General features: G+C 37.0%; 1 protein-coding gene across 3 annotated transcripts in view; it reads right to left on the reverse strand.

Annotated features, from left to right (window-relative positions):
• The window catches only part of SMOC2 (SPARC related modular calcium binding 2), a 136,718-nt gene that overhangs the window by 73,256 nt on the left and 50,321 nt on the right, over window positions 1-13,141 (reverse strand). For all 3 annotated transcript variants that reach the window (XM_057373632.1, XM_057373633.1, XM_057373631.1), the window contains exons 3-4: window positions 6,959-7,065; window positions 5,846-5,945 (exon numbers count right to left, since the gene is read on the reverse strand). In XM_057373632.1, the coding sequence (XP_057229615.1) occupies window positions 5,846-5,945; window positions 6,959-7,065 (207 nt within the window). The remainder of the gene's footprint in view (window positions 1-5,845; window positions 5,946-6,958; window positions 7,066-13,141) is intronic.

Genomic DNA, 13,141 nt, shown 5'->3' on the forward strand with positions numbered 1-13,141 from the left:
CCTGCATTTGATAAAAGGCTCAACTTGAACTCAAAGAAGATATTCCATTGTTCAGAAGTACTACGTACAAAATTACAGGTTTTTCTAATTGCACAAAATACAATCCAATTGGAAAGATCCAATCTTTCCTAAAATTTCATACAGTTACCATTAACTCTGTAGTTTCTGAATTTCATTTTGATGCACAGGCTTATAATTATAATTTTCTTGCAAATCCAGATATTTAAGGCCTGATTCGCAGTCACACAAGCACTTTAAACAGATTTTCAATTTGGGAAAAGAAATTATGTCTCAGCAGGGGGATTGTGTGTGATGAACTGCCACTGATGCCCCTCTGCACTCAACAGAGTTAAGTAAAGTCCCAGTTTGGCAACAGTGTTGTCTCTCCATGTACATTTAGAACTACTACTATAAACTGAACTTTACATTCAGTTTATGCATAAGTAATTAAACATTGGTGAAATGCACATAATATTCCACATCTTAAACTAAAATCAGAAAAATCTTTCCAGATGCATTCACATTACTTCATCTRTATGAGAAATGGTGTGAATGACAAAAGTCAGGGAGAATTGAATCTGATTTTTTTTGTACCCTAACTTTTCTTGGAAAATTAATGGATGGAAGAAGACTGACAYTGACTAGTACTAACAGCTAACTTTATCATACTGAACCTAATTTCAGTAAGAAATTAGATTAATTCTATGAAAATTTGGTTTACTGGGCTAACATTAATTTTTTAACAATCTTAGAAAGTCAACAAAAATATTCACAGAATTTCCTACAAAGGGAAACCTGTGCTCTCCGTATAGTTCCACCAGAAATTTTCTATTTATGCAGCAGAAACTTCTCTTGTCTAAAAATTTGAGGTAAGAAGTCATTGAATTTGTATCTTTTTCCTACTATTTTCTGAAGATATTTAAGGTAGAAGCCCTGCTATCCTAAATCATGACAGGAAGTTGCATTTGCAAGTTTTTAGGAAATTTTGTTTTCAATATTCCCACAATATTCCCACATCCTGTGTGAATTTCCATATTTTCAGCTAGGCAAGAAAAAAAACTAGCAACTTATAACTTATCTTAAAGTTAGGCAAGGCAATTGGCTTCCAGGTTTTCAGTACACTGTAGCCAACCAAATCACTACACAAATAAATATCCTTATRGAATGATGGAGGACAACTAGGGATATTAGATTCAGCAGCATTACTTCAACAGGAAGAATTTAGTACCATTCAAGCTTGTGCATCTGCTTAGTCATCTATTTATTACTCAGATTAACTTTTTTTTTTATTGGCAGATATTTATTTATGCCTTAGTTCATTGCAAACCCCAAAATTCCATCCAATTTCTCTCTAACAGCATCTGAGACACAAGGAATGTGATGTGAGTTTTGCAGTTTGTGATTTTAGCACATCCATTTTCTACAGTTCTGATGCTGGCACTGGGCTTTAAAAGAGAAGGTGAAAGTCTATTATTATCTAGTTTAGATAATGATTTCTGATATCCTACTAAAGGATATTTGATATGAAATCACTGAATGCAGATATCATGAAAAGTAAACTTCCTCTGCTATTCTTACCTCACCTATGGTTGTGTCTGACTGTGCAAGTATAGGGAAAGTATTATGTATGGAGACAGAATATCTAGATGATTCAAGGATTCATATTTTTCTCCAGCTTAAAAAAAAATTAATGCAAATTTTAAAAGTTCATTGCCTTCCCATATACATTTTTCCATTATATCATCTGATCATAATACTATACTGGAAGAGTTCTGAATTTCTAAAGGTCCTTGTATTTTGGCCATAGAAGATAATCATGCCATTTATTCAAAAGGTAGCAAAAACTACTTCACAGGAGAATAAAACACTTCTCTGTACCTCTGCAATCTTACTGGCAGGTATCCAGTGTATTTAATAGAACATAACCCCGCTACAACAGGCAAACACTGTATTTTCCAATGATAATTTAACACCTGCTTCTCAACTTCTGCCCCTTTTCTCAGGACTCCCTGCCTATGGAATTTCTGTAGCTCCCTGAAGTGCTGATAACCAGAGATGGGGAGTTGTAAAAATGTCCTTTTTTATGTCTGGTGTTCTTTAGTGAAAGTGCTGGGAGACATGCATCATTTTTAAGGAGCTTTCTTTTTAATGCCATCATGGGAATATGTTTGATTTACTGTCCCTCTCACCACTCCTCCTGCAACTTTGAATACTATTTTCATGGAGTGGAACAGCATTCTGAGATTTATCATGTGTGTCTTAGCAGTACCAAATGTTGATGTGGGAAAAACTGGAAAGGATGGAAGAGCCTTTTTCAGGTAGAGATGTAGTAATTAAAGCAAAAGTCTACATAAAACAGTTGGAGAATCCTGCCTTTTTTAATGCTGCTTATGACCTTCATCCTTCCACATCTTACATCTCTAGCACTAAAGGAAGCTTAAATAAGAGGAACAAAAATAACTCAATGCGTAAAAAAACAGCTGAGGCAACTATTTTTGTATATAAAAAACATACATGGGATGCTTTTTGGATCTGAGATAACTTTAGGAAAACATCATATTATTCATATTATTCCAACTTTAACAGTTAGAGACATGTTTCATGTATCCAATATCACACAATAAATGTGAAGAATAGAKAGGGGATTGGAATTGGTAAACCAAACTCCTAACTGCCCATCCTAAATTCTGCTCTGTACTTCCTCTATTAAAATCTAACTTCTTTCCCATATCTGGGTATGCACCCAAGTCAAAGGTAGCTCCACAGAGAGAAAAAGAAAGGCAAGAAATAACCCCATAAATTAGGAATAGCACATTTGACAGACATGTATTTGAACCTCAGCTGAAGCTGCTGAAGACCTAACCTAGAACTGAAAATTAACTGTACATTTTCATTAAAACAAGAAATTTTCATACATTCCATGGTAACACATTACCTAAGTGAAAATCATTACAAAAGCATCTTGATTGTCTGTACACATTTTCACTCAAAAGCAAAAAGGTGGCAAAAGTGATCTTAGGAGAAAATGGTGTGGTATAAGCCAACTGAGAAATCTGTATAAATGTCTTTGAAGTACCTATAGCATCCAGCCTGCAGAATAAAGATAGCTAGTGAAAATACAGAAACATGGTGGTGTCAGGATGCCACAGTTGCAGGAGATCTGCCTGCATATCAAAAAACGCGAGGTAATTCCTGCATCAAGGCTGGCAAGGACACTGCATTGGACTGACAAGGGACAATAGTATCGACAAAAAGGACATCTCTAGGTAAAACAGAAGTACATTTGCTCAACTTCAGCTGACACACTGAAGTTTTGATTAGAATTCCTGTGCATAGTCATACTGAATAAAAAAGTACAAAAGGAAATCAAAAGTGATCTGGAAAACATCAACAGTCTTATGACAAAAAAACCTCCCTATGTTATCCTAAACAGATGGCAATTTTGAACATATACTGGGAAAGGGGAGAAGGATGCAAATGTACATCAGACTTTCATTTTGCAATATAGGAACTTAGTTTTGCCTTATTATAACACATAAATTTCTGAGAAAATCTGCAGCAGTCTTCTCTGCTGAATGAGAAGGCTTCTCCAGATCTCTCAAAACTGAGTCCTTAGCCAATACCACTGCAAAATCCCCTAGCACCTCAAGTCTTACGTCCAAACTCTGTTGTGGCTGGACTTCTTTCCTGAGGGACAAAGGAGAAGTGGTGACCACTAAACCAGGAGAACACTGATACAATGTGGATGAAATGTGCAGAGATAATCCCACAGGGTCTCATAACAACTGAAAAATTACCCACAATCKTTACATGGATCAAAATCAGACTCTGCATATGTACCTGTGCCCTGGAGCAGCTTATTTATCTCTAAGTTACTAAATTCATCTGGAGTGCWACTATGACCTTCACCTTAGCATTTCTGTAAAAATAATTTCCCTTCCCACCCCTCCAAAAATGAGCTGAAGCAGTCCAGCAGTTTATCTGTTTGGCACATGAACGCATCTTTGAGAGGAACTAGGGTTAGGTTCCTGTAGAAATATAGAATAATTCACATATTGATCAGTTAATTATTTGGGAATTACACTGCAGTTGCTCCTCAATAATACCAGTACAAATACAACAAATGAAAATATATCAARTAATTGAACAACATTTTGAGCCAAAGTAGTGCCATGTATTATAAGACATGACCCTTTTTTCACTGATGTCAGTAAAAGGACAGGCGGGGAGGAAGCTAAAAATGGATTTTGCAGAGAAAAAAACAATAGAGCACTCTCAGAGAAGCCCTAGCTACGGACACATAAAAACATCTCTATTCAAAATTACACTGAAGCACGAAAGTGCTGTCCTGGTCATAGCATCATCGAATCACAGAATGGTTTGCAAGAGACTTTAAAGTTCATCTAATTTCAAATCTCCTGCCATAAGCAGGGACACTTTCCACGAGACCAGGCTGCTTGGAGCCCCATCCAATCCTTGAACATTTCCAGGGATGGGGAATCCACAACTAGAGAAGACCCATCCATGTGTCTTCTGAAGATGCAGTCATAAACAATAATTACACTAAAATGAAAATGAATGCACATTTACCTCTATTTTTAGGTTTATGAATATTTTATATTATTTTTCGCAATTGAATCTTGTTTCACAGTGACTTTAGAGACAGGATTAGAAGGAATATTCTGAAGAGTATTATTTCTGGATAAAGTTCACCTACAGGCAAGATGACTGAAAGATTCTGCAAGCCATTTTAGCTAGAAAGACCTTAAATACAGAATTAACTTTCTTTAACTTTGCTGTAACTTTTTCAGTGGTCTCTTTCTTCCTCCATCTATTTATTAAAAACATCAGTGTTGTGCTTGAATGATTGAAGTAGATCAGGACAGGTGTATTTTCCCTGATCTGATTTCTTTTCCAGCTTCGTTCACACTACAGGATTGGCTTTTTAAAGCTATTTCCTTCGCTTTCTGACAGAAAATAGTGCTGCAGCATAAACAGCTATACAATGAATAGAGTGTGCAAATATTTGTAGAGGTATTTCTGTGCAATTCTATTAACCTCAAAGAGGGTGAACAGCAATTCTGACAACTATTCATACTACACTTGGGATTTATATTTATCATCAATGTTAATGAAATAGGGCCAGGAGCAAATCCCTAAAAACCAGAACCCATTAATTATCCTGATGAAAGACAAAAGGGAGTAAGTTTGATTTGCCAATTAATTTCTGCAGGCAATTATTTCATCATGCTCTTAATGTTTTTTTTTAGTCTTATTTCTCTTCTGAATTTGGTCATTCATGGAATGTGCTTTGGGAGTTCTTTCACTAGACTATGTTACAAATGGGTATTCCCATTACATTTTTTTCCTGTACTCCAAATATTTGAATTATCAAAAAAGGAAAATAATCTGATTTYTTTTTGCAATGAGTTTATGTGCAAATGAGTTTATGACATAAAGTGCTGTATCAGCAATTCAGTCACTAGTTTCATAAATATGRTACAAAATCAACCACTGCAGAAAACTTTCAATTAATTAATTGAAAATTAATTTTTACCAATAAAATAGATGGATCCTAGAATCACAGAAAAGCTTGAGGTGGCGGTGAACTCAAGAGTTCATGCATAGCTACATGGAAAACTAGATCAACTTTTTCAGAGCCTCATCCAGCCGAATTTTACCAATCCCCAAGGATGGGGAATCCACAGATTCCACCAGCACCCATTTCTGGGTGGTTTCTGCAAGTTTCCAGTGAAAACCTCTTTTGCTTAAGTCTGATCAGATGCCCCAGATGACTCTGTTATTTGTGACAGTGTCATAACCTGGCCAGCCAAACAAGATTTACCTGGGCAGCGGGGAGTTTTGTGGGCCACAGCAGTACCACTGATAGGACGACCATTGGGAGTGACACACCAGCAGTATCCGGTGTAACTGTGACACTGAACCTGCCAGAAACAACAAGAACCACGTGCTTGTTAGACACGTGCCTGTTACCCATAGCATTCACGACACATGAGTGCAAGTCTTATCCAACAAATTATATTGACAAAACCTAGAACAATAAACCACAATCTCTGTTCTGTGTATGATTTTTTAGCATAAAAAATATTTCAAGAGAAGTCTGGTAGATCCTTCAGAACCAAATGGAAAAGATAACTATTGAAATATGTGGTTGTTTACATTCTGTCTTAGATGAGTGAGGTGCAGGTGTTACAAAAACCTCACAAGGAATTCCTCAAGGGACACATAAACTGTTCCCAAAACAAGCAATCCTGAGTTTTTTTCCACATAGAGAACATATTGTTCCACCCACTGAAAGAGCAGGACAGAGTGCTTCTGCCAGCATTGTTCATATCCCAGGCTGTCAGAAAGGAAACTCTTGGAATTCCACTTAGAATCTACGGGCCAGCATCACTTCCCTCATCATGCTGAAAAAGAGAAAGATTGTCTCCTGCACAACTCCACAAATGCAGTGAAGAGGTGGCAGAATGTGATTGGAATGTGTGCCTCAGGATAAGCTTCTAACGGTGTTCCTTCAGAATTCCATGATCTAAGTGAATTAGTCTCAGACCATATGCTTGTGAAGAATTTCAGCAGAGAATACAGAAGGATTCTGAATGATTCATGCTTTAGCACTTAAGAGATGGACTCCAGTTGCAAGATTTCTGGTTCAAATCAGGAACAGATCACAATTTCCAAGCATTTTACCATCTGATTCAGGGGGCTATAAGAATGACTCAGCAGCCTTATCCTACAACAGAGAGTGAAACTGTGAAAAAGAGAACAAGGACTCCATAACACAGACCCTCCTTCCCTTTTTTTTAAYGTGTTGGAAAAAATTACATTTAATTTTGAAATTACATTTCCTTTTATTAAATTTGTCTCTTCTTCACCCTTTTCAGATGCACATAATTCTGATTTTCCAGTCATTCAAGATACTGAATGGAAAATTTTCAACCTGACTGTATGTGCCATCATCATTGCATTCTGGGATAAACACTTGTTGAAATTCTTTGCGAGCTTGTTCTTGGGTGTACTTCCTCTCAGCAACACATCTGGAAACATCTAGAAAAAGAGAAAAGGTAAGTGAGTTGGATGATGAAATATGAAGAAAAGACAATTGAACATCTACATTATGAAAAARGAAGGCAGCTCTGAGGGTCATTTAAAGAGAATCAGAATTTTAATAAGAGAAAATGTATGATCAACTTGCTTTATTTTTAGGGAAGAAATTAATGCAAGACAATTATTTCTGGACAATAATACATAAATGGGAAATTAAATGGAGAGATGCCTGGAGGGAGAACACTTCTGTTCTAAATGCCACCCAAGAACTGAAGCCCAAACGGGGCTTTTCTTCTCAATTTAACACAGCAATAGCTGCCATACTGCACCTCACAATATTCTTTCAGAAGTGGTGGCAACAACAGCTTTCTAGTGATTCAAGAAAGGCAAAGGAGGCAGCAGGAGCATAGCTGCCTTGCACTTCCAATTTACTGCAGTTAGGCAGCAAGTTCAGCTGTGACTACAGATGTCCCCACCAGGTTGGAAGAAAAAAATAAAACATACTCTACAGTGCAGGGACTTACTGAGAAGGTGATTCAATATTATTTTGGACATGATTGATTCATATTATGCTAATATTTAACATGACAATTTATGATTTAAACATGGCACATGATTTAAACAGGGCATCAAGTCTTTCACATGGTCCTTTTTTGTTCCTGGCACCATCTCCTTCATTACTTGGTACTGGTCTCCACCCAAGACAATTTAGCAAACCAGCCACCTTTAATTCAGTGCAGTTTCTATTGTCTAATAAATTACACTGTCTGCTACATATACTTTATTTCAGTTAGGCAGCCAAGGGCTGAAAAAAGACACATAAGTGTAGCAAAATTTTAGCATGTTGCTGAAGCAGAATCAGGACTTCAGAATCTGCCTGAGCTAGGCAATTTCAAGGAAAAATGAGAATACCGGGCGAGCTTAAGGTAGTATTAATGATTTCAAGATGGGAATGATTTCAAACATACAAACAGAGAAATTTGCTGCTTCTTATCCCCGTTTTGTTTAAAGGCTGTTTGACAGAAACTGTCTAATCCTATTTCAAGGCTAAAATTAACCCGTGAGACAAAAGTATTGTGGTGATTCATTAATGCTTGCGCAGTTCTTCAAAAGCGTGCAGATAGCATTCCTAGTCCAAGCAAGTTACACACTGAACAGAATCTGAACAGTGAGGCAACAGCCCTTGACAGGGTTTTGTGTACCCAGGCGAGTCAGCTAAATTCCCAGCCCCCAAAACACCCCCTCTGTGCCAATATGATCCAGACACACATTCACAGAACCAGCATGAAAACTTGGTGGTTCCTTTTGACAGGATAAATCCTTCACTGGTCATCTCCACTGAGCTTTGGACAACTCACTTGGCAACATCAGTATTAAAAAATCCCTTCAAGTCCCAGGCAATCTGGTGTGGAAGTGTAGCACAATGAGGACATAAAACGGTCCTCAGCATCTGCATTCTGAAAACAAAATTGGGGCCCCTTAATTCTAATATTTCCATTTCCCTCCTGGTCTTGGATTCATGTGCACTACTGTGCATTACTTTGCTCTTCTCACAGGAGCATTATAAGAGTTCATGTTGCTAATATGCCCCAAATACAAATAGTTTCACTTTGAAAAAAATATGCTTCACCCTTAGCAATATCAATTGTATTATGCTGTTTCCAGAGGGACACTCACAGGGATGCAGTGATACCTAAAAGGGACAGAAGAGTTCAGCCATTCAGAAATGTGAGAAAGGAAAATAATAAGCAACTGAATTAATTTGTACTATGGTACTTAATTAAGGTTGTTTTTTTTTTTTTTTTTTTCTCCAGGGGAGAAATATTTCCAATGTATAGTGCAGCTCAGATAAATCTGTTAATGTGTGTACTGCTGAAGTTTTTTTGGGGGGGAGAAAAAAAGAAGAAACATTTAAAGCAAGCTTTGATGTCATAAGCACTCTTCTGAGCATGGTTTTGTTGTACAGTACTTACTAACATGTGGTTTTAATGCAACTAGTATTTTAACTGAAAATAAATCACTCCTTTGTTGGACCTCTGTCCTTGTTTTGCTAGAATGACATGTGGTTTAAATGTCTAAAAGGAAAAGTGACATAAATTCCATCACATAAGATCTCTGGTATGGTACCAGCAGGGTTATAAATTATCTGCAATAGTTGAATTATCATGAAAATATGCCAAGAAGAAAACGAAGTTCTCCAAAACTGTCCACCGCTTGTTCCTAACCAGCCCAATGCTCTAAAGGCCTCCTATTCATGGATGATCTAATATGCTTTAAAATCAATAGTAACCAAATTTATTGGAATATAAAATGCACATTTGAAGTCTTATTTTGTATTGTGCAACCATGGAAACATTTTAAACCTGCTGGGCAGTACTATGCTGCATTATACCCAAAATAAAACCATGAGAAAGATCTCTTATCAACTTAAGTATCTGAAACTGTATAGTCAAAGTATTATTTCCAGGATTTTTTTTTTTTATTTTGCTAAGGTATTACTGCAGAAGAATAATTATGACACAGAGATGAGGTCCAAACCTAATAGAAGAAATGTAATCTGGTGTTCAAGATAAAAAGAAGATGTATAAAAACAATTATACTCAGAATATTAATAGCCATTAAATTATTAATTCAGCGGAGCTAAATTCCTTACAAAGAAAAAATAAATCACTGAAAAGGAATTACAATATTGTTAATAAATTCGTAAGGTTACACCATCTGAGCATCTACCTCTGTGTCCCAGTTGCAATACCTTCAAAATCTGTTGCATAATTTCCAACAATTTTTCCAAAGAAAAAGAATTCRAGACATTTAAGGGCTATACATTTGTGCAAAATACCAGCTGAAAAAGAAGGAAAAAATTAATTCCTGACACRACTGCGAGAAAGGCTGAAACACGAGCTCACATCAAAGTACCAGACAAAAAATAGTATTAGAGAAACCTTGCAGCTCCTAACATGCATAAATAAGTGATGGATGACATCCTAATCCCTAGGGGCAAAAAAAACTTCCACATGGCCTTTGCTCATGATTGTTCAGCAAAGACAAACCTGGGATTCACTCCACAAAGTGTCCTTTGACTGCACCCAGACAAGTCTTGTCTACAGGCCCCTCTGTGCACCTGGTAGCAGTGTAACTCATGAAGATGACTCACATGAATCCCAAATTAGTAGGATTAGTCCAGGGTTATGTGGTTTGCCAGAATTAGGTTTCTATAAATAARCTGATAAATAAATAAATACATCTAAGGGGATACCAGTAAAGTCTCTCATACACAGATTCAACTTTTCTCTTTATCTAGAACAGGAATCATTCAGATCAGGATTATTTTGATATGAAGACAGAGAATGAAAGGTGATAGTACTTACCTGGTATCTTTGTGGTGATTAATCAGCCCACAGCTTTYGATATTTCAGCACTTTCCCTGGCAAAAGCAGGCTAAACTCTTATGAGGTGAGCCATGTTCCTCTGGTGACAAACCTGAGAGCATGGCCGGCTCTGAGGCTGCAAGGTTTTGGAAGGATGACAAGAACTGTGTAATGCTGCAAAGCTTTGCTTTTTGGTTAATCTGTTTTTGTTTAAACTTTTGGAACTTTCTAGTGGAAAAATAAGGGGCTTGAAACTGTTATAGGTTTGTTACTAGAATTCCCACTATACCTTATTTCTCTTCCTAACTAAAGCATTAATAAGGAAGCCAGCAGGCTCAAGTTGGAATCTGGTAACCTGGTGAAAAGACCATTAGGTTCTAAAACCTGTTAAAACCTGAATGAAATGAGGCCTAATTTACCTATAGTCATACAATGAGAAGAACTAATTTTGCAGATATGCTTGTCCAGCTATAATTTGGAATTATGTCAATGACTAACTCAGTAAGACTTTACCCTCTCAACTCCATGTTTTTACATGGGTTTTTACATCCCACAACCTTGCAGGGAATTGGAAAAAAAAAATCTCTTGGCATAGAAGCTTACCATAAAGATGCATGAGTCTGCCTTAAATCAGCTTACTGGGATTCTGTGAGCTGTCAGACTGGATTGGCACAAGGCTCATTGAATTTTTGTACATGTTGGCCAATGCTTTGATTGTACCTCCATGACTTTGCACCAGAGGTTTAATAATACAAACACATCTTGGGGTGTATATCTGAAGACAAAAATGGATGTGTGGGAGTGGACAGAAACACACAGAACTGAGGAGGGCAGAGAGCTGGAAGAGCTGTTTGGGCAGGTGTTTCTGAATTGCCCAGTTGGTGACAATTTGGGCTTCAAGTGGAGACCAGTGACCAGAAAACACAAGCAAAATATGAAGGCATMTTAATTCTGATCTAAGCTTCTATGTGCAACAGGGAAAACTTCCATCTGTGAAGTTAAGTGGTGCCACTACATTGCTGCAAGATCTTCCTGAGATAGCACTGAAGCAAACAGGAGATGCTGGAAATAACCTCACAAACAGCACCAGCCTGACTTGGAGCTAGTCTCATTTTATGCTTTATTTCCAACAGCACAGCCCCAAAAACACTGAGCTTCTGGGAAAAAAATATCCACCAGCTTCAACTCTGCTGGCTAATCCTTGAATAACATATCAAACAGAGAGAAGTTTATTACTGCAAAGTAGAAGTTTATCATTATAACAATGACATGAACTTGTCAAGGGTATAAACATCATCCCTAAGGTGACATTCAATACAATTGATTTACAGGAATTTTGGGGTTCTACAGGGAGTTTTAACCCAGATTATCTCATGGAAAAGTAAACAGCTTGCCAAAAGCACAGATAAATCTCTTGCAAAGGCTTCTATTTATTTCATCCAGTATTTCTTGGTTGGCTATGTATCTCAGTAAGAATAAAAATACCTTTCTCAGTCCCAATTGATGGAGAAACCTTATTATATATTTATCCACAAAATACATTCCATCCTTTAYTTAGTTTATTTTTATTATTATTGATGGAATATTCTGTTGAATGTACCAGAAACCTTTACTACTTTGTAAAAACTATATATGAAATSTTTAACTTAATTATTTGAAGACATTTCCTTGAGAGCTCCCCACAGTCAGTCAGCTGTTCTTAAAAAGAAAGGTTTCCTGAAGTCACATAGATGTGAACAGGCAGATGTAGCATAGACACACATAACGCAAAGACTTTTCACTGTTTTCCTTTGCACCTCAATTTTGCCAGAATGCCTGCATACAATTGCCCTTAAACTTAGGAACATGAAGTCCAACAAGGTGTCTATAGTTAGCTGTTCACCTGAGCACTTGACTGAATTGTCCTAATGACAACCCAAAATTTATTTCTGCTTCTGTGCTTCTGTCCCACTGCTACACCCTTTTGGTAACTGGTAGTGATATGATAAAAGTCAAATGGTCTTAATTTGTAGTTAATTTGCCAAAAAAAGTAAATCACAGCACAAGACACCATTTGGTTTATATGGAATAAACCACTCATGAAAATGTCCCATTATATTTGACCTAGTTCAATGAATATTCCAAAGAATTTATCAAGTCAAACAGGAAAGCAGATAAAAAGCTGTAGCCTCTAGTGATAGGAAACACATAGCAACCTATGAAAGTAGGTTGATGCTGAAAGTATCAGTTTTAAAGATGCAGAGATATTAGCCTCTTGGGCTGGAAAGGTTGTCAGCACAGACATTTAGCCTGATAGAGCCATAAAATAAAGACTTGCTGCTTCATGACAAAAGCTGGCCAACTCTTCCACTATTTATTTTTTAAATTGCTGCTTTTTGGATTCAAATAAAACAGCAGAGCAATCTTAGCCTAACTCTCCTCTATTGGCATCTAACAGACAGGGCCAGGCAGTGTGGGGTTTCTTTGTTGTTTTCTTTTTTCTTTTTCTCCCCCCCCCCCCCCCCTACATTTTGCAACCACACAGAAATTTAGATAGCTAAACTCTAAGATGAAATAAGGAATGTTGTGTTGGATTCCCTGTTGGCATGCTGTTTCAGTTTGCTAAAAGTCACATTTGGAGATATACAGTCAGATTAGAACTGAATCAAACATTTCAAGAAAAAATAAAGCAACAGCTTTCTGGTTTTTTAGATGCCAAAGGCTACACT

Source organism: Malurus melanocephalus, unplaced genomic scaffold (genome assembly GCF_030028575.1).
Source record: "Malurus melanocephalus ecotype Western Australia unplaced genomic scaffold, MMel_1.1 scaffold_203, whole genome shotgun sequence".
In the NCBI taxonomy this organism is placed as follows: domain Eukaryota; kingdom Metazoa; phylum Chordata; class Aves; order Passeriformes; family Maluridae; genus Malurus; species Malurus melanocephalus.